Source organism: Onychostruthus taczanowskii, unplaced genomic scaffold, assembly GCF_017590055.1.
Source record: "Onychostruthus taczanowskii isolate IOZ18803 unplaced genomic scaffold, ASM1759005v1 scaffold70, whole genome shotgun sequence".
In the NCBI taxonomy this organism is placed as follows: Eukaryota; Metazoa; Chordata; class Aves; order Passeriformes; family Passeridae; genus Onychostruthus; species Onychostruthus taczanowskii.
Window position 1 is genome coordinate 950,860 of NW_024504787.1, and position 21,205 is coordinate 972,064.

General features: G+C 43.8%; 2 protein-coding genes across 4 annotated transcripts in view; one reads left to right on the forward strand and one right to left on the reverse strand.

Annotated features, from left to right (window-relative positions):
• The window catches only part of DNAI1 (dynein axonemal intermediate chain 1), a 136,322-nt gene extending 129,648 nt beyond the window's left edge, over positions 1 to 6,674 (reverse strand). Inside the window, exon 1 of the mRNA XM_041422058.1 lies at positions 6,642 to 6,674. Within this exon, the coding sequence (XP_041277992.1) occupies positions 6,642 to 6,674 (33 nt within the window). The remainder of the gene's footprint in view (positions 1 to 6,641) is intronic.
• A 564-nt stretch (positions 6,675 to 7,238) lies between these two features.
• FAM219A (family with sequence similarity 219 member A) overlaps positions 7,239 to 21,205 on the forward strand; it is a 92,414-nt gene continuing 78,447 nt past the window's right edge. For 2 of the 3 annotated variants that reach the window (XM_041421939.1, XM_041421940.1), the window contains exon 1: positions 7,239 to 7,476. In XM_041421939.1, coding sequence (XP_041277873.1) covers positions 7,417 to 7,476 — 60 coding nt within the window. In that variant the 5' untranslated portion in view covers positions 7,239 to 7,416. The remainder of the gene's footprint in view (positions 7,477 to 21,205) is intronic. The other variant, XM_041421941.1, reaches the window with a different exon arrangement.

Consider the following 21,205-nt stretch of genomic DNA (forward strand, 5'->3'; position numbering starts at 1 on the left):
CTGCCGCACTTCAGTCCTCCCAGGTTATGTTGCTATAGATTATTGGTTTATATTGTTCAGCATCTAGAGTGGTGGGGGCTTTTTGTAATCCAAAGCTTAAGTCAGACATCCAACAAAGAACTAATTAATCCAAATAGTTACATTTTAGCAAATTCTAGATAAACTAAAGATGGTTTTGCTACAGGAAAAAAAAATCAACTGTCTTCCTAAACCTTCCTAATAAATGTGCTCCTATCCCTAGCTTTAATAATAACATTAATTAATGAGAAGAGGAGTGTGAATAATCATGAGGAATTTATATTAGGGGAAAAAAAAAAAAAGCAGACATGGTTGCTAGGGAACTAAGGAACAGGCAGGAGGCATTACGGAGTTTCTCACCTCCAGGTCACCATCGCGACTCTGACCACTCTGGGAGATGCTCAAGTGCTCCAGAGAAAAATGCCAGATTCAGAATTAATGGAGGCTAATCATGTTTTACTCTGACGACTATCATACATTAAATAAATTAACAGATTGTCACACTTCCAACAGCAAAAAGATATTAGAAGCCCGTAACAGTCACCGTACTTAAATGAAGGCTGCAGAAACCCCAAGTTACTGTTTCTTTCTGGATCTTTCTTCCACAGTGTGTATGATATCAGCACCTAGGAATTCTTCCCTGGGCCAGTCTACAAGACAAATTGACTATAGACTACACCAAGGATACCACAATCCAACAGGATAATAAAAATGAAAAGAGGAAACAGATGACAAGTGATGTTTTAAATGCCATTTAATATTTCTTTCCCTTCTGACAGCTCCCTCTATGGGAGGTACAGACAAGCATGGCAGACAAGCCACCAAGAGGTACAAATAGCTGCAAAATCAAGTCCTTCAGCAGGAAGTCTTCCTGCTGCTCAGCTATCCAACAAGCATTTCCAACTGTATTTTGGGAAAGATGTCTGGGTTATATATATTTAAATTTTCGTTAAAAAAATTTGATATATAGTAGTCATAAAAGAGGAAAACAAAAATAAGAAGAAACTACTTGTTACTTTCTAAAGACCATTGCTGTAAATGAAAAAGAAGTTTTAAAAGAAAGCCCTACTAGGCTGGCATTTCATAAGAGGTATAATATTTCTGCATCCTAACAGAAAAAGATAGTGAGGGCAACCATCAAAAACTTGCAATGTTTAATAGAAAATTTGCCCTCAACTCCCTAGTAATGTTACCAGATTATCCTGCAATGAAGAAAATAAAAAAAAAAAATCACACTCAGCCATACATTCAGGTCTTGTTCTTCTTGTTTACACTATCTACATTTTTTTTCATATTGCTCTGACTTCTTCTGACGGCATGACAATCACTAATTGCTGATCTGAGACTCATTAACTGAATGTATACAAAACAGACAGGACTACCTTTACCTATTGCTATTCAGTATTCTTGACTGAATATCAAAATCTCTGAAGCTTTTTCCTAGTCTATTTCCTTCTGAACTGCTTTTTCCAGAGCCCTGCTTTTCAAATATTTTATTTTGCTGCACAAATCCTCTGACTTGTCAGTGGCAATTCTGGTGGTAACTAAATCATCCTGGTGACCTAGGAAGCAAAGATTCACTCTCAAGAGACAGTGTTCACTTAAAATCAGGATGAATCCTGAATTAGTGAGAGTAGAAATCCTCCTGGAAAAATGTGTCTATTCCTCAGGTTCAGTCTCAAGGCCAGTCCTGTCTATCCAAGCAGGAGATGCAATGATTGCTACCACATGTGCTGTGCTGCCATCCAGGACAAGGGCTGTCACTACAGCCTTTGCTGACTAGTACATCCTTCTCCCATACTGCCAGATTAAACTGCCCCTTTCAGACTAGATCTTGTAATGGGTCACTGCATGGTGATGAGCCAGACACCACTATTCAGTGACTCCTTGAGAAGCATAAGGATGGACAAGTAGACCTAGACTCACAGATCCAGCCTAAAATACCAGAGAGCTCACTCAGTAGCAGGGATGATGCAGGTTGGTCACTCTGACAAGCTGAAGTGTCAGTTCATATTAACGTAATTTTCCAAGAGCTGAAAATTGATTACATATTAATGAAACACTCATCAGGGCAAATTACAAACCTGGACTATATTTTTTTAACATCATTAAAGAGACATTCCTGCAGCCTTTCTGCTCCCCATGCTAGCTGTCACCATAATGCAATCAGGCTACAAGCAATCACAGAACACTCCTGTTAAGTTTAGTTCATCTTTCTGAGCAGAGACAGTAATTTCTACTTCCTCTACAGCACAGCACAGAGATTAACTAGAATTGTGGGGAAAATGTAATGTAACTTGTAAGGTAGTAATGTGCTTGTTGGATTCTAAAAGAAAGAGGTAGAGACATTATGACAGCTAAGCCTGGAACTTCTGTAAAACAATTTTATAAGTTTCCTGCTAGCTTTTTATTCCTGTTTTGAATATTAGCAAACTCCATAGTAAACCACCAGTTGGCACAAGGAGCAAGAAATCACAGCATGGAAACAAAGTCACTTCCAGCCTGCCCTGCAGCAGATATTTATTTGCACACACTAGGGATGCCAATTTAAGAACTATTTGCCAATACATTCTCTAATGTTTTCTGAGCAACACTAAATGGAATATTTACTTTATACTCCATGGATATTTCAATGCATGTGTTAGAACAAGTAAGCACCTTTAAAAGCCTTCCCAGGGGAAGAAAAAAAAATAGAATATAAGAAAATACAAGAAAAGTAAAGTGTGTCTCATTATTTTCTGTATATGGGGAAGAGGTCTATTTCTTTCTTTTATGACTTGCTGAACAGCAAAGAAGCTGTTTCCATGTCACTGGGTGTGCAAGACCACAAAAGTAAAAAGAAATGCCTCTCTGTCCTAATTCAGACCCTTTCTTAACATTGCTTAAGTGATCTGTTCCTGCAGTGGGGTTAACCCTAACTGTTAAGATTGAACAGTCTGGTTTTGTATGTTAAATACTAAATGTATGCAAGATCTTCTAAGGGACCATAACAAGATCTTGCTTCTCCTTGAGGTGGGTGCTGCCAAAGAGGTACACACTAGCACAGGGTGCTCAACACAGCTGAATCAAGGATTTTCCTTGAGCAACCCAGCACAGACATGGAAATCTGAAAAAAACACTTCCAACCAGTCAAACACGTTCAAAATAACAACCTCAAAATCACTGGCCACTTTCTCTCATCACCCAGGACCACACACAGCACTGACACAAGACCAACAGGGTGCTGTTCCCTGCCCCAAGACTTTCTGCATGCCCAGGCACATGCCACACATCTCTGCTGTCAACATCACCTTCTGGGTGTTCTGCTTGCCATGCTGAAGACCTAATTTTTTAGGAAAGCTGAGAATCTGAGGCACCCATTCCCTTCAGTGTGATGCAGGAAAGTTGGTTTATGCCTTTCCATAATTCCACATCCCTACAAAAAGTTGCTGAGCTCAATTGTGCATAACATATTTCAGATATGAAAGGAATGGTGCTATTGAAGTATAGAACATACAAAGGTGTTATTTCCAAAGCTGCATTGGAAGCACAAAGATCCAGACATACAGCACTATGTTAAGACTCTGAATATTGAAACACTAAAATTTTTTATTAATGTACAGAAACATATGAAAGCCTACAGGCATTTATAAACAAGGCTTGGTCAAGTCAAGTAATTCACCCAGAACACCACACTTTAATTCTTATGATCAGCCCAACTTTGACATATTTTCACCCACGTGGCTGGAGATAGAGCTGGAGGCAGAAATCATCTGGATAAAGAAAAAAGATTGAAATAAAACAAGAAACTGATGATAGAGGATAATGCAGATACAAGACAGGCACAGAAGACGAGCAGACAACCCCCACATAAGGACAAGAAGTAACAAAACAAGAATTCATCACTAAGCATGTGAAGAGCATGGAGTCATGAAAGCAGAGGAGGAACTGGAAGTGATACATGGTAAAATGGAGCAGGCATACAGGTAAGTATCCCAGCTTTGAGAACAATCTCAGGAGGAAAATTTTTAAAGTGAAAGCAGTCAGCAGTGAAAAACCTAAGAGGCAGAGCAGAATAAAGCAATATATAAAAAGCAGAGAAATAAAAAGCACAGGGACAGGGGAAAAGAGCATAATACTACAGAAGAATTCTTGTCAAGAATTGGAATCTAAACCTTGACCCACCAATTAGTTTTACAGTGGCCACTATGGCCAAGTAGATATCAAACATCAGGCCCTGGCTGGGCAGTGAGTAGCACAAAGGCATTCACCCCCCATACTCCCAAAGCCACTGAGATGTCATCTGTACTCTGAGTCAGAGAAAATGAGGCAAAAGCCTCTGGACTCAGAGGCAGTCAACCACACAATTCCTCCATCGCAAGAATATTCTAGCAGATAAAAGGATGTGAAACAGAAATCAGATTTAACAAACTCAAGGCAAATATGGGAAATGTAATGCAGGACAAGTTAAAATTATTGGCTTTTAAGTTATTGTGATGAAAGTTATGTGAAAAGCCAAACATCCTCAGAGTTTAAACAGTTTATGATGTCTCAAGAGCTTTAAAATAAAAGGAATGCCTTTACAGCACATTAAGTTTTTCAAACAACATGTCAATCAAAGTCTTTCCATTTCAGAGTATTGAGATAATGGTTATTGAAAATGATTGAAAATATTTTTGTGAAAACTCATAAAATAAAAGAAACTGAAATTCAGAGCAAGCATTTCATCCCCAGTTTAGTATGCATCATTATTAATGGTTTTTTTACAATTTTAGCATAAACATCTTTATTATCTAGGACTGGATGTGGGTTGTGATTCTGAGTTTGTGGTCTTTGAAAACTTTATAAAGCCCTTTGTATCTTGATACTTTTTAGTACTTGCTAGGGGATTAGGAACGTCAGAGTGATTCTCTCACTCTTGCTTACATGCCTGCTAACCCTCCTTCCACCAACCCTAACATCAAGTGTTGGGAATGACCTAAAACTGTTAATAAAAGGGTTTTATCAGGCAGGCGACCATCTGCTTTTAAATTAAACACTTTTATACTCCAGTAGCAGACAAGATCCAGGAATTACTCAAATTAATCTGAGTTTTTTATCCTAAAAGAGGATGTATGAAGACATGTCTACACAGAGCCCAAAGGACTACAGTGAGGTCTCACAGACAGAGACCCCACAGCAGCTGAGGGCCAGGAAGGGTAGCAAATTACTCCTCTTCATTGCTTGAGCTGAGCAAAGATCAAATAGCAAAGCAAAAGGAAAGAGACAAAACTCACAGCTGGGTATAACTAAAAGATTTTTTAAAAATACTGTAGGGAAAAGAATTTTGTCTTGTCTACTCAGTGTCTCTGGGAGATCCTTGGGCAGGCTGGAGACACCTTGAGTGCATTAGGACCTGCCTTGGAAGGGGTGCTATATATTGGAAGAGTGATGAAATAGCCTGACAGTGTCTGAGGACTTTGTAGTGTCACAGGACTGAACAGCATGGTGACAGAGTGGGGGGTGCTGCAGCTTTGGGACAGGCTGGTTTGAACAGCAGTGTAATGCCACAGAGCCCTCAGGGAGTCATGGGCAGCTGAAGGGACAGCACGACACAATATGATGCAGCCAGGACTCAACAGGGCCACGAGGGCTGTGCTGACTGCACTGCCACACCCAGCCCCGTGGGTTACAGCTCTGCGGGCCCACCCGAGCTATCACTTCAACCCCTCAGCTCGGCTTAGTAGGGCCTGGGTGTATTGGCAGGTGACAAGGTGACTATGAGCCCACAGTGCGCCTGTGCTGCCAGTGACGTCCTGTGGTGCATCAGGTGGCCAGCAGGTCAAGGAAGGTGATCCTGCCCCTCTGCGCAGCCCTGGTGAGGCACATCTGGAGTGCTCTGTCCCCTTCTGGGCTCCTCAGCACAAGGAAAACAAGGAGATACTGGAGAGGGTCCAGCAGAGGCCATAGGGATGATCTGGGGTCTGGAGCATCTCTTTATGAGGATACACTGCATGTCCTCATGCACTGCTGGCCCTGTTCAGCCTGGAGGAGACTGAGAGGGGATTTCATTAATGTATATAAATATATCAAAGGTGGGTGACAAGGGGATGGTGCCAAACTCTTTTCAGTGGTACCCAGTGACAGGGCAAGGAGCAGTGTCCAAACAAGGAGCTCCACCTCAGCTTGCGGAAGAACTACTTTATGCCGAGGGTGGCAGAGCACTGAACAGCTGCCCAGGGAGGTTGCAGAGTTTCCCTCTCCGGAGACACTCAAACCCCAGCTGGATTTGCTCCCGTGTCACCTGCTCCAGGTGGCCCTGCCTTGGCAGGGGGGTTGGACTGGGTGATCTCCGGGAGTCCCTTCCTGCCCTGATGATCCCGTGGTTCTGTGAACCCGGAGGGAATGATCTGTGCTGCACGCAGTGACGTCACGGGGTGGCGGTTTGGGGAACGGTGACGTCATCGCTGGTGTCACACCAAGGATAGAGCTCAGAGGAGGAGCCGAGGGCAAGAGGGTCACAGCGGGGCTGCACAGCGACCTCCCCTCTGGTGGGCCGCCGCCTCCCGCGAGGAGCCGCAGTGACGCCATCCCGGTGTGACGTCACTGTGCGTGGTGTGACGTCACCACGGCGCTGCCACCTCGGGAGTGCGGCAAGCCCTTACCTGCCGGCGCTTGTCGGCCGCCTTGGGGGGCATGGCCGTCCCTCACTGCAGCGGACGCCCCTCGCCGCAATCCTGCTCCCTCCCGGCACGCCGGAAGTTGATGGCGGCAGCCATGGCAACGCGCCGGAAGCGGCGGATGGACCCGGCCATTCCCCCATCCCACCCGCTCTCCCCTCGAGAGAGGAAATGGTACATCCCAGCTGCCGCTGCAAATAGAGCGCCGCGACCCAGAGAGAGTGACGGCGGGCCCCGCCCCTTGATGAATATTCAAATAGGGGCGGGCCATGGGAAACCTAGCAGCTGGGCCTCGACCTGATGCTCGAGGCCACTCCCACTCATGCATATTCAATGAAGTGGGGGCAGGCCTCGGGGAACGTAGTGACCGAGCACAAAACGGGTTGTAGCAGTCGTGCCCTCGAATGACTATGCAAAAGAAGGCGGGGCCGCAGGGAGACCACCGTTCGGCCACCGATGACAGCTCTCCCGCCCCTCATGAATATTCAAATATGGCGGGGCAGCGGAACCCAGCATCCGGGCCCCGAGCGAGGAACAGTGGCCCCGCCCTTCATGAATATTCAGAAGGGGCGGGGCGGTGGCCGGACCCGGAAGCGGCGCGGCTGAGTCACGGCGGCGGCGGCGATGAGGCAGCCGCAGCCGCGGGCGGTGTCGTTGTCATTGTCGCTGTCGCTGTCCCCTCTCGGCGCCTGAGGAGCCGTCCGCGCCCGCCCGCCCTGCTCCCCGTGCTCCGCCCGCCGCGCTCGGCGCCGCCGCCAAGATGATGGAGGAGATAGACCGGTTCCAGGTGCCCGCCGTGCGCGCCGAGATGCAGCCGCTGGTGAGGGGCGGGCGGGCGGGGCCGCGCTGTGCCCGGGTTGAAATGACCCCGGTGCCGAGGGGGTCGCGCACACGCCCCCGGGTGTCGGCGCTGCGGGCGCGGCGGTGCCGCCGTTATATAACGGGGTGTCCTGGGCGCTGCCGCCATCCTCGGCGGGCCCGGGGCCGCTGCTGTGTCATCCCGGGCCATCCTCTTATCCTTCCCCCTCCCCGTCCTCTCCCCCTCCTCGTCGTCCTCCTCCTCATCCTCCTCCTCCCCCGGTGTGTCCCCGAGCGCCGTCGGTAGCAGAAGCGGGCGGGGGCAGGCGGGCGGCTCCGCTGCTGCCGCGATGGAAACGCCGCTCCTCCCGGAGCATCCCGGGGTGTTCTCCCGCCGCCGCGCACGGGAATGGCCCGGGGACGAGCGGGAAGCGGCGGGGGGACTGGGGAGCCCGCTTGTGGGCGCTGAGGGTGGTTGGTCTTTTAATTGACTTTTCCAAGGTAGGTGAGGTCTGTGGAGGAATCGGGCGGTGTTCGTGCCCAGCCCGCGCTGGGAGCTGCGGGAGCGATGCTCCCCGGGGATGGCGGAGCTGCAGGGGCTGGGTGTGAAGTTACACGCGCTGTGGAGCCGCAGGACCTTCTCCGAGGCTGGTTTTATAGCCTGCTCTCGACACTAAGCTGCAGGGAGGAGGTGCTCATCTTGTGTAAAGTCCAGATATTCTGCAAAGAAACATCTCCGTCAAATTAGCTTTGCTGACATTAAATTATTTCTGTAAGGAAAGCAGTCTGTGAGGGTTTGATGCCGTGCCACGGCATGTGCTTTTCATATCAGGATGTTTTTTTCACATCGTAGACACAATTACACTCAATTAATGAGCTCTGAAGAGCTTGACATAATGGTTACACTACTGCATGGGACCCTGGGGAATCTTTCAGAGGAGGAAGTCTGCAGGCTCACAGGACTTTGCAGATGTGTAAGTGGGCAGGTAGAGTGGTCCTGGGCTTTTGATAGCTTTTGAAATGAGTTATGAAGGAAGGCCAGCTGGCTGGCAGCCAGGGGAGTTGCAGACCATCAGCAAGTAGTGCAAGACTTCTTATGAGCTTGTAGCTGCATTGCTCCAATGCCAAAGGTTTGTTTGTGTATATGTTATGCCCCATCTGCCTGCCACGGGACTCTTGAATGTGTTTGCCCATTTCTGTTTTCTGCCTGGAAGAGGTTCTCTTGTGTGTTCCCCTCCCCTCACTCCTGTGTTCCTCAGTCTCTGCCAGGAGGTGTGTTATTAGTAACCTGGGGCCTGTTGAAATACAGTTCATCTTGTCATTAAACTGAAAGCTGGATAACAAGCTCACTTGCTAAGGGTTGATTCCTTTTGGTACCTGGAGTAAGCAATTCCCATCTTGGCATCTGATTGTGTGAGACGGACATATGAATTGTTTGGGAAAGTGGAAAGAACTTCAGTGAAATACTTGCACAATTCCTTTTGGCAGCAGGTGAGGATAGGTTGTTGCTAGGTTTGTGCTAGCACTGAAGCACTTCTGAGATTTCTAATATGTCAAACTATATGTTATTTAGAACTGATGTAAACACAACCTTGGTTCCTTGTTGCAGTTGGTGTTTGTAAGAAGTTGAGAGCACCATTAAGTGTCTTGTGAACAGAAAAGCTCTTCAAGGTTTACAGACTCAAATTATCTCTCAGTGGCAAGAAAAACATTTATCTTATTGCGGAAGTGTTGATACATTCTGCAAATATGCTTAGTTTGGGTTGCATTCTGGGTTTGGTTGTTTTTGTGATTTTTTTTTTTGTTTTTGTTGGTTGTTTCTTTGGCTTCAAACCTTTGTGATGGGGCAAAAAACTGTCCATACAAGCTGATGTGGGCTTGTTGCATTCCCTGCTTATTGTTGGTGTTCTTATATAGGAGACTCAACAAATGTGACAGGAATAGCCATCTTTATTTGTTTTATTGAAGGCATAGTAGTCAAAGTAGCAAGTTTGAAAAAGCTGTTGTCAGACAAAACAATACTCTAAGTGTTTTCTAGAAACTCCATGATAATAGTGGAAGAGTGGAATTTGCAGATACATGCATGTCTGCATGGACATGAACCAGGCAGAATCCAAACAGCTTCTCTGGTCCCACCTAGTTGTCTTGGGATATGATGGTGGATTGGGCAGCAGTGATAGTAAGTTTAGGAAACAGTTTCCTTCAACATGGAGGAATTAGAAAATTTTTACAAAGGGCTTTAACATTTGCATTAAAAAAAATACTCTGCATCTGTGCTTCAGGGCTTCAGTTCTTTTCTAACTACTGGAGCTCATAGTGAAACCTTGTGGTTTTGGGGGTCTTGAGTGTTCGGGGGTCTGTACACACAGATGTTGTGACTGGTTGTACAGGATTTTTCCACAGGCATGGAAATGTTGGCAGTGCTCTCAGAAGTGGGATGTAGCAGGTCAGGTACAGCATTTCTGGTGGTTTCCTCTGCTTTGTAGTTCCTGGTCTGTACTTTGCAGAGAGGGATTGGTTACTTGTAAGAATCCTTGCAAGTCTGGGATTTATCACATTAATTTGTTTGGGTGGTGCAGTTCTGGCCAATACCACTGCTTTGTTCCATTACAATTACCATGTGTCTGTCACTCTCCCTCCCATTCTGTATTTTTAAGGTTGCGGTTTAAACCCAGTTAACAAATAAATCACTCACAGCCACTTGCTCACTTCCCTCCCACATCAGGATGGGGGAAGATAATCAGACAAGTAAAAGTGAGAAAACTTGTGGGTTGAGATGAAGACAGTTTAATAAGTAAAGCTAAAACCATGCACACAAGCAAAGCAAAACAAGGAATTTATCCACCATTTCCATTGGGCAGGCAAGTGTTCAGCCATGCCCAGAGAAGAAGGGAGGGCTCCATTACACCTGATGAATATTTGGGAAGACAAATACCATTACTCCCAACATTCCCCTTTGTCCTTCTTCTTCCTAGCGTTATATGCTGAGTATGTGGTATGGAGTATCCCTGTGGTCAGTTGGGGTCAGCTGTCCCATCCGTGTGCCTGCCCAACCTCTTGTGTGCTCCCAGACTCCTGGCTGGTGGGGTGGGGTGAGAAACAGAAAAGGCCTTGATTCTGCAAGTGCTGCCCAGCAATAACCAAAATATCCCTGTGTTATCAATACTGTTTTCAGCACAAACCCAAAACACAGCCCTATAGTAGCCACTGTGAAGAAAATGAACTTTATCCTATCAAAATCAGCACAAAAGTACAGAATAACAGTATCATCTCAGGACTTACTGTCTTCTTCCCAGTTTAACAGCTTTCAGTTCCAATGGTCTGAGGGAGAGATGCATCTGTCACTCTTTTCCACATCCAGAAAGCTGAAGTAAAAGTTTGTTTTTCATGTGCTACTTAAAAGTCACAGTGACTTACCACTGAAGCTGTATATAAAAATAAATGTTTCTAAACATTATTCCCTGCTAAAAGCAAACAAAGAAGGTCCCTTGCTTGATTTATAGAGTATACACTAGATGAAATATTTTTTCATTCTGTTCCAAAGGGAACAGGGTGTCCCAGGAAAGCACTGTTCCCTCTGAGTGCTGGCCAGTGTGTGACCGGTCCTGAAATGAGGTTTGTGAAGCTGGGATTTGCTCAAAATCCTGAACTTTGTGTTGTTGACCAGCATGCATGCTTTTTGAATGTCTGTTCATCTGCATTGATAAGGTGTCATCTTAGCTTTTGATGTCTTTGTACTGAACTCCAGGACAACTGCTGCTGATCTGCCTGGAAACCATCTGACAGGCCTGCTGGTCTGCCCATCTTCAGACTTAAAAGATTGGCTTCTCTTTGGCATGTAGCAGCTATACCTTTCTTAGAACGCTGTCTGAAACCTTTCTGAGCCCTTCCACCCTCCAGACCTGCCACTGACACTTGCACTGTTTATTGATCAGCTGCCTGTCAGGGGTGATAGTGCACTGATGTTTGGTGTCTGCTGACAGCATATCCTGACAGTAACCAGTGCTTTATTTAGACCAGGGACAGAGAACCTGACGCTTTGGGCTTTTTGCAAAACTAAGTTCTTTAAACCTCAAATGTGTCTTGTCTCTTTGATAGCCTTGTCCCACCAATGTCTGTTTTGGCTTGCCATTGCAAAGCTAAAGGCAGCACCTCAAGTAGTACAGGCTGGACAAAGCCTATGAGGATCTCTGGTTGCTGCAAGTTTCTCTCTGCTGATAACAAGTCAGATAGGGATTGTGTTGCAGAGATGAGGTGTTTGGCCTGCAGGTTGCATGTTGGCCAGGTCTGTCATATGTGCCCTCCAACGCTTCACATTGGATGCAGTGATGTGAAGTTAATGAGGTGGGTAGTCATCTTCCTCCTCTTTCCAGCTTGTTTGGATAAGCATTGTGGAGTCAGGCAAGCTGGCTTGACTCTATGTGACCTCTACAAATGTGTTTTGAGAACTGCTGGGTAACTGATGCACACCCAAAGGAGAGGTTCAGCACAAGACTTAATGAGACAGAGTTGCTATGTGCAGTTGGACAGGATGGCATACAGTACCTGGTAACCTGGTTTTACTTGGTTAAACATCATCCACTTGTCAGATGGGATGAGGCACAGTGTTTCACATCTTGGAGAGACACATTACACTGCATGTTTTGATGTTGTGGTACGATTCTGTACATTTTCATCCTGGAAGAGAAGACAGGCTGGTAACTGGCACTTGGTCACATTCATGTCATGCCTGTCCATGAAAATTGAACTGTTTGTTCTGATCCACATTTCTATTCTTGTATGTTGGTCACATTTGGCTTCTATCCTAAAAATGTCTGGCTTTTCAAATTAATATAAACTAATTTACAGGGTGTTTTGTTTACTTCTAATGTTTAGTATCACGTCATCCTTATCAACGTCATGCAAGCTCAACTGCAGTAACTCTGTTCTGCTTAGATTCTGTTCATTTCCAATTTGACCTGTTGTGATCTTTCTGCACTCACAGAAGGGTCTCTCTGCCTTGGCTGCTGGGTAGTGGGTTATTTCCAGATAAAATAATTTCAGGGTTTGCAGGGATGTGATGAGACCTGAAATACGTTATTCCTGGGACACTTACACTTGGTAGATAGCTTTCTTGGCTGATGGACTTGGTATTTGATGTCTTAACTTCCAACTAGTCAATTTTTTCCAGTGTGTTGGTGGTGATGCATTTGTTATGATGATTTATTTTCTAGCAAGTTTTTTGCTGGGAAGGTTTCCTAACATCAAATTCTTATTACAGTGGTAGATATTAAAGGGAGAGAGAGATGAAGGGAAAATTGCACAGTGAGGATGCTGCAGACAAAAAAGAAGTAAAATTTCCTTTGAAATAAGAAAGGCTGACCCTGTAGTTGTATGTAGAGCCATCTTTTCTTCAGCACTGGAGTCTCACTGCACACTCTCCCTGTGACTTTTAAATCTGTGTTTTGGACTGTTACCTAAATTCTTGCCAAACCCTTAGAATTTTTGTTAAAATGAAATGTACTGAGCACAGTACAGTGGGGCTGTATCTTGAGTCTGTTGGAACATGGATGCCTCCCGAGCCCATGTCTCTTGCATGCACCAAGCCCTGGCTTGCATGTTATGGCAGACTGACAGTGTTGGATCACATGTTGCTCCCCTAGACCAACACAGGCAGTTTCCGTTCTTAGCACAAAAATGAAAGTAGAGTAAAAGTGTTTTTGCTTACATGGCATCAGTACCACTTTTCCCAAGAACACATCTGTCGAAGTGCAGCAGCTTCAGTGGAACTTTGACACAAACTTATAAGACTTTGGCTCACTTTCTGAAAACAGCAGGAATGCAGTATTGCATTTTCCCAGTTTTCAGCCCACATGAAAAACGGGAGCTCTTTCCAGAGAAACTGGGCTGGTGGTTCCTATATCTCAATCTGAATCATTGTGCCTGGCCTGGTTGCTTGCCAGCAGGGGCCTCAGGCTGGTAGCTCTAGTTATGATGATGACAGCCAAACTAAGGATTTTGTTCAGCCAAATCCTACAGTGATACTCCTGGCTCTTCAGCTGAGATGCCAAATCTGCACCAATTCTAAAAGTGTAAAATTTTCAGAAATTTTGAAGGTACAGAAAATGCATTTCTGCACAGCTTTATGTCTTAACGTCAGAAGAGAATAAAAATAAATTATATTATCTACCAGATACTTAGTTTTTTTAAAAACCTGTAATTTTAGTCAGCAGACAGTAGGAGTGCTCAGCATGCTTATAAAATCTGCATTCTTTATTTCTGTAAAATACTGCTTAAGAAAGTTGTGCTGCATGCTAAGATCGCTCTGTAAAATGACAAAAAAGTGAACAACAGAAAGCCAAAAGTAACTAAAACAAAAAACAATGTTATACCTATAGGGCTTATAAATAGTATGCTAATATAACATTAAGTCTATAGTGCAGGTACAAAAAACCCTCATTTTTCTAGAAGGAAAAAGCTTCTATAATGAAAATGTCATTCTTGTATATATTCATTGTAATGTACCCCAGGGGTTACACAGCTACTAGTTTTGTAAATGCTTACAGTACATGAAATTTCTAATGTTGCAGGACTGTGGGTCCTGAAAAAATTGATTTCAGTTAGTGCTGCTTTTAGTTATACAGCTTTTTTTGATGTGCTGTCATGTCATCTGTAGCAGTGGCCTAAAGATTGCCTCCCTGAATACTTTGATTAATTGGGATTCTGTCCTGTCACTTTCCTGTCCCATGTCAGGCCTGAGGTGCAGAAGTACAGGAACATTTTTGTTACCACTCCAGGCCAGGCTGAAACTCCAGCAGTGATCCAGCACATGCTCCCAAAGGAAGGCGGTGAGGGATGTGCTGTTGTATCTGGAGGATGACCTGTCAGGATATGGGAGCATGTTCTGGCTGGCACTGTCTCTGCTGGAACATTGCTCCTTCTTCTCTACTTCTTTGTATAACTGATTGAACTGCCTACAGTTGTTCTCTCAGTCATATTTGGAAATCTCCTTCTGAGTGAAGAAAGGTATTAAAAGGGGGCAGTGACCTCTATGAACAATTAAATCTGCACAGTCCACTCCTGGGATTCTACCGTCATTCCCAAGAGCTTGTTATCTGTAGCATGATGTTAATACCTACTCAGACAGCAATGTCTGCTGCTGATGTAGCCATATCCTCTCTCTGCCAGTAGGTAGTGGCAGGTCTGTAAAGAGACAGGATGAGGAAAATTCCAGGGTGAGAGAGGAGAACAAGGCATGCCTTAATTTCTGAAAGATTTCATTCCAGGAAAGCCCTCAGCTTACCCAACAGGGCTGTGACCTGTCTGGAGGTACATTTTACTTTTGATGGAATTGAAGCCTGAACTTGATAAGGATAGAGGAGGAGACCCCATCACCGGTTTGGTCTGTGGGCTAGAGGATTAAAAGCTGGCTAATGGCAGGACTTCTAGTCAGTCAGTGACAATGGTGTGCCTGTTTTTTCTAGACTTTTTAAGCTCTTGGCTGGAGTAGTTACCTTTCAGCTTCAACGTAAATTGATTATTTGTCACTTTCAGTGTAGCAGTCTGTAGAAATGTGTCTACACTTTCCCCTCATACTCACACATGCCATACATCTTCAGTGAGGTCTTGTGCTCTTTTGAGTATAAGCTTCCCCCAAGGTTATTCTGTATCTGACACTATAAAATTGACATTGTAGTGATGCAGCCACTTGCCACTAGTAAATTCATCAGTCCAGCTCAAAGCCTTTGTAGTCTGAACCATTCTTCTTTGAATTTTAGAGTGTCACCTTGTGCAATAGGTTGGTGTCCATTTTGATGTAAGCAGTCGGAAGCAAGCATTTGCTTAATTTTTTTTTTTTCTCTGAGGATTACTGAGTCAGAGTGAGTGAAATTGTAGGCGGAATTTGATTAATTTTGAAGAGTAATTGCTAGCAAATTTGCTGAATTTTTGGACACATCCATCACCAATTCACAGGATAGCAAGGTTTTTTCACATCAGAAAACTTCTTTGCAAAGAAATGCTCTCCTGAATACCTGCAGAGTATTCAGGCTGCATCCCAACTGCTTTTACTAGGTGAGTCGCAGTCATCTTTGAGGACTGAGAAAAGTGTATTTTTAGTAAAGCTGAAGGTAGCACACACTGCTTTTGTTGAGAAGAGCTCTGGCTCTCTAAAGATGGATAAGACCTTATTTCCTATACAGAAGGGAAAAGGGAGAGTACTGTTTGTTTCGTTTTAAAAAGGTAATCCAGCTGTAGTGGCAAGCTCTCTACTGGGGAAGCAGCCTCAGCTGTGAACAAGTTAGGTTGCTATAACATATTTAAATTCTTCATGAGCCAGCTAATTTCTACTGCGTAGAACAAAGTCATTGGCTATCAAATAACTGGTCACCAAGTGACTCCTGTAACCCAGCACCATCTGCCTACCAGAGTACATTGTTTAGACTCTCTGTGCAGTGCTGAAGCAGGTAGAACAAACATACCTCAGCTCTTTTTTCAGCATGCTTCCAGAGCAGTCTATGTTAGAGCTTTTCTGAGGAGCTGCTATTTTGTTCAGCATCCAGGACAATCAGACATGGATTGTTCCTCTTTGGATATGGTATGGTGTCTTGACTCATGCTTGTCTGACACTGCTTTTTCTTAGTTTCTTTTCAGTTTCCTTTCTGAGCCAACTCTCATTTATACGAGCGCCTATCTTTTGGGCTATGCAGTGTTCACTCAAACAAATGCTTTTCCTGAGCCAGGCAGAGCAGCAATATTCTAATGATGACTTCTCTCTTGCGTGCTTTACTGATTGCATGGGAATGTCAGTGATTTAGTACACCCATATCCAAGCAAAATGTTTACCTAGGTTATTTCTTGTTTCATGTTTTTGTTTGTATGTGGCCCTGGGTGAAAATCAATCTTGGCTCTTGCATCAATGTCAGAGTTGCTTATGCTGATCTAATTGTTGTTTCCTTCCCCATTCCCCACTGAATTTGGGGCATGGTAGTTTCTGTTTTTTCAGCAAGTTTGCCAGAGGCATTGGAAGAGCTTTTTAGCTGGGGTGAGATGGCCTGCTTTGGTGGTGGCCTCTCATGCTCCTTTCTTTCAGATGTCTTACAGCTAACCAGTGGATCTTTTTTACCTAGTGGACCAAGCATTTTTAGCTGCCTTAAATGCAGTTATTTCTGTGCCTTCATCCGTTCATAATTTCACTTTTTTTGCATAGTTAACTATGGTAATTTGACATTTTTTTGCGTTTCTGTGCTCACCTCTGTGATGGTGTCTCAGACTTAAGAAACTGTTGCTTTTTCCCTTTAAGTGAGGAAGTACTGCAGTCCCTGCAGAAGAGCACATTGGGAGTGTATTGCAGTATTGAAAAGGACCTGTTGGTTAGACCCACATTTGTGAATTCAGAAGAGATTAATTTACACTTGCCTAAGCTCTTTTGGCAGCATTGCTTAAGTCATATCCCCAGACCATGAACTGTTCACATTTCACTCTTTGGCTGATGTACCAGCCTTACAGCAGGCTAGTGATAGGGCAAGGGAGGCAGATGGGACTTGCCATGTTTTGAGCCAGCTAGTTGTAGGAAAGCAATTTCTTGGAGTTTGTTGAAGCAGAAGGTCTAATATCTATTATAGAAGGTAAGGGGATTCAAATCAAATAATAAAGTTCAACAAAGCTAATGTAGAGTCTTGCACCTAGTGAGGAATATGCACCAATACAGATTAAGGTTTGAACTACAGGAAAGCTCCTGGGGGGGGGCTTGGTTAGAAATCTCTGATTAAAAAGGCTTTTACCTGTAGTGTTTAACATAGTAGAGGAAAGTACTTATGACTTTCATACTCATGGGTCTTATCCTCATTGGTAGTGACTCAGTTGTAGGACCTAATTTCTAATATGAAACTTATTTTATTGTCATTTGTTGTAAGTAAGTAGCTTGATGTATGATAAAAAACAAATTTTAAAATTTCTGAAGTTTGTAGAACCTGAACATCAAAGGAGCTGTTTGAGCAGACTGACCTGAAAAATGGGAGAGGGAGGCAAGGACATGTGCATTGCATGGGATGCATGTTGTTAATTGAAATGAAAAAATGAATAGGAATGTTCCTAACCAGAGATGGCCTTGCAAAGCTTTTGTCTGGCAGAATCTTGTGATTGAGATGTCCACAAACAATATACTTCTTTGTATGAAAGCATGACTTTTCCCCCAACCACATGCATGTGATGCAAATTAAAAATAGACTGTGATGGCCAGAGGAGGCTCTCTAGCTGAACACCACATACAGACTGTGCAGTCACTGCTTTGTCAGTCAATGAATGGAAAGGGGCAGTCATGGTGATGGAACAGAACTAGTGAAAGTTCAACCTTCCAGACTTCACTAGTTTGGAGCAAGAGCCTGAGGTGTGCAGAGAAATGTGCAGTGCTCCAGTGCCAGTACAGGGACCGGCTCTTACTGCACAACCTCCCCTCTGCAGCAACACTTCCACTAATGCTTCTGTGGGACATCTTTGTTCCAGAGGCAAAATAGATTAGCATAAATACAGCCTGCATCATCAAAATTATTTGGTGCCTTTTTAGTTGTGGCATTGAGTCCTAGTGGTAGTGAATGAGGAATTATTTTGAAAGCACAAGGCAATGCACCATACCCGAACCTTGTTTCTCATAGCATCTGTCTCTAGAATATATGTGGAACAAGAGAAAGCCAAGCATGGCATCCCCTGAGAAAAGCTGGGGGATATGTGGAAAAGATGGGAATGGAAGTGTGTAATAGGGCTTTCACAGGATCCATGTGATATGAAAACAGCAGAAAAATCTTTCTTTTCTAAGCCTAGAATTCTAAAACTTCAAAGGATCTTGCAGGAAAATTGTGTTGTACGCCAGGGAAAGACTTAACTATTCCTCTCTGTCCCTACCAATCTCTTTTGGGCTGGTGGGTCTGTCTGGAACACTAATCTTAATTTCCCTTTATTTAAGGGGGAAAAAAGGGAATTGCAGTTCTGAGAATAGTAACAGGAGCAGCATGTTCTCAGGCTCTGAGGATGGAGGTCACCTAGCCCACTGGAGCGTGTAAAAGCTGCACTTCATTTTGGGTTCTTGGCAGTTGATAAGCCAAGGAGAAACTGCTGGGCTGCGATTCCATTTCTGTTAATGTGTGTGTCAAAAGTCAGATCAGCTTCCAGTTTTGATCACTGCAATTAGGGGGAAATGGGTATTATTAAAGGAGTTAGAGCATGTCCAGCTCTTCTTGAAAATATGTTGTGACACATCTGTACTGAGACTTAAGCAGCAGGAGTTGCCACTTACAACATTCAGGATGCTAATCCAAAACCTGAAGAAATAGTCTAGAATTCTGCAAAACATTAGCCATTCCTCTGCTGTTCTGATGAAATAAAATGTCATACTGCTCCTTGTTTTCATCATTTCCAGCAGAGCGAAACCCTTTGGTGGATGTACCTTAGAAAGCATATCACAAAAGCAGTTCTGTGAAAAGAATTTCTTTTACTTCTTGCAAAATTAGGGCAAAGTAATTGTGAAAATAACTGAGATGATCCATGCTGTGCATGTAAGAATTATTATAAAGCGATTATGTGGTTATGGGAGAATATTTTGTTTGGATTATGTAGCTACATAGAATTTATAATTTGTGCTTTCTGCAGAAAATAAGTTGCCCTGTGCTGCAGAGGGAAATGTCAGATATGACCTTTTATTAACTCTAAGGTTCTCTATTTGCAACACTGAATTCTAAAGATTAATCTCTGAATTTAGGGAAAAAAATTCCTTCACACAGACTCCAACCCACTAAGAAAAGTTTGTCCCACAAGGTTAACTGCTAGCACTTAAAAGATTAGAGGTGTTTCTGTACTGACTTTTAGAGGAGTGGTGCTTTCTGCTTAGTTTGTGACCATCAGTTGTGCTGGATTTACAAATGGGTAAATTAGGTGCACACTTCGACTATTCAGTGAGTGGGACTCTGATTGTTGGACCTGCATATGAGATGGAGAACATATTTACTATCTCTCTCTTCAACTATGATCTGAAAACCAGTATTTCATGGTATCAACTCCAATAGTCCCAAAGTTTCCCCTTGCTTATCCAAATGATTAACCCTTGAATCAATATTTAGTGGAATGTGCATAGCAGTGCTGGTTTTTGGGAAGCATGGTGGCTAATGTCCGAGGACCTTGCTGGAGACGCACATGGTTCTTTTACTGGCCTAAGAGGTGTGTGTTTGATGCTGGCTCACATAATTTCCTCCTTCTTGTTAAACCATGGATATTTGATAGTGGCTGTGATTCTGAATGACCATGGATAATTCTGTAAAAAAGCTGTGACATTATTCTGTCGTTGCAGATTTACTTGATTACACAAGGTCCTGACAGCTTTTTGCAAATCCTAATTGCTTTGAGGATCAAGCATTTTATTTCTGGTTTCTGATTTGTCTTTTGTGAAGGATTCATCAGATTATAGGAATATGTCATAAAATTTTTTCACTAGGTATGTAGGACCTCTAAACAGGGTTGTGATGCATTCTTGTTAACTCTTTTTTTCTAGGCCAGTCGATTATGTGTTTTGAAAGATTTTCAAATGGCCACTGAAGTCTGTCTTGCTATATTAATTAATAACTAGGAGAAAGCTAGATGCTTTTTCCACAAGTATCCTGCCTTGGTATCTCTGTTGGAAGATTTTGCAGAAGCACCAACTGGGAGACTTTGCATAAATTCAGAACTCATTAACATCACAGGGAATTGCCAGCCGTCAGTTGCAACGGTGATAACGTGTTCATGCTGACACACAGAGAGCCAGGAGGCGTGGATGCAGCAGGTCTGCTAAATACCACTCCAAGCTTGACATTCCGGAGTGCATTAGACCCTTGCTGAGTTTTTATCCTCTTGATACTGCAAACTTGTTCTCTTGGTTTAGCAGGACTGAAGAACTTTCTCTTAGTAGTCTGAAGCTGTACTTCAGGCTGTGGACTTAATTGATAAACACGACAAATCCTTTTAATTTTTCAGGGCTGAAGTCAGTTCATTCTTTTTATTATGCAAAAACAGAAGCGCTCTTCCTGGGGCATTACTAGGGTATGGGATTTAATTCTGCTGGTTGCCAGTGACAATAAAAACATAACATTCAGCTTAACTGGTAAATTGTATGAAATGTCATGGTGGCCACTTCTAAATGAGTACCTTGGTAATTTCAGCAGTCCTCATTCAGCTTTTTTTTGGGGGGTTAACAAACACAATGTGTCTAATCACTTTTTAGATGGATCTATGCCTGTTCTTCAAAGACAGGGCTGCTTCCCTGGCACATTGTAGTGCTGCCCATCCTGTATGGCAGTGCATAGTGAATGTCCTTATCGATCTGTCACTGTCACCAGAATCAACTTCAAAATATTTTCACGCATGTGGAAATGCCATCCTTTACTCAATCCATCCTCCATTAGTTCTGTCAGTTGCCATTTTGTATTGCTGATTTTTCAAAATCTATTGTCATCCTTCCCTGAGTTTCCAAGTTTTGCTGTATTTGCCAGCATGATCTCGAGTTAATGCCTTGAGTGTCTGCCCACAGCCCAAGTCTATTGTAAGCAAACACTGCCTAAACTGGAGTCTCACTGTGCATCAGATGGTGCAGGCAGTGCTTGGATGGTGAGCACACACAGCACTATACCAGACCTGCTTGGTTAGGTTTGGAAGGTTCCTGTCTGAAGGACAGGACTGTGCTGTGGTCGCTTCAGTGCTGGTGGAATTACAATCTCCTTCAGAGGGCAAGAGGTACCTAACAGACATGG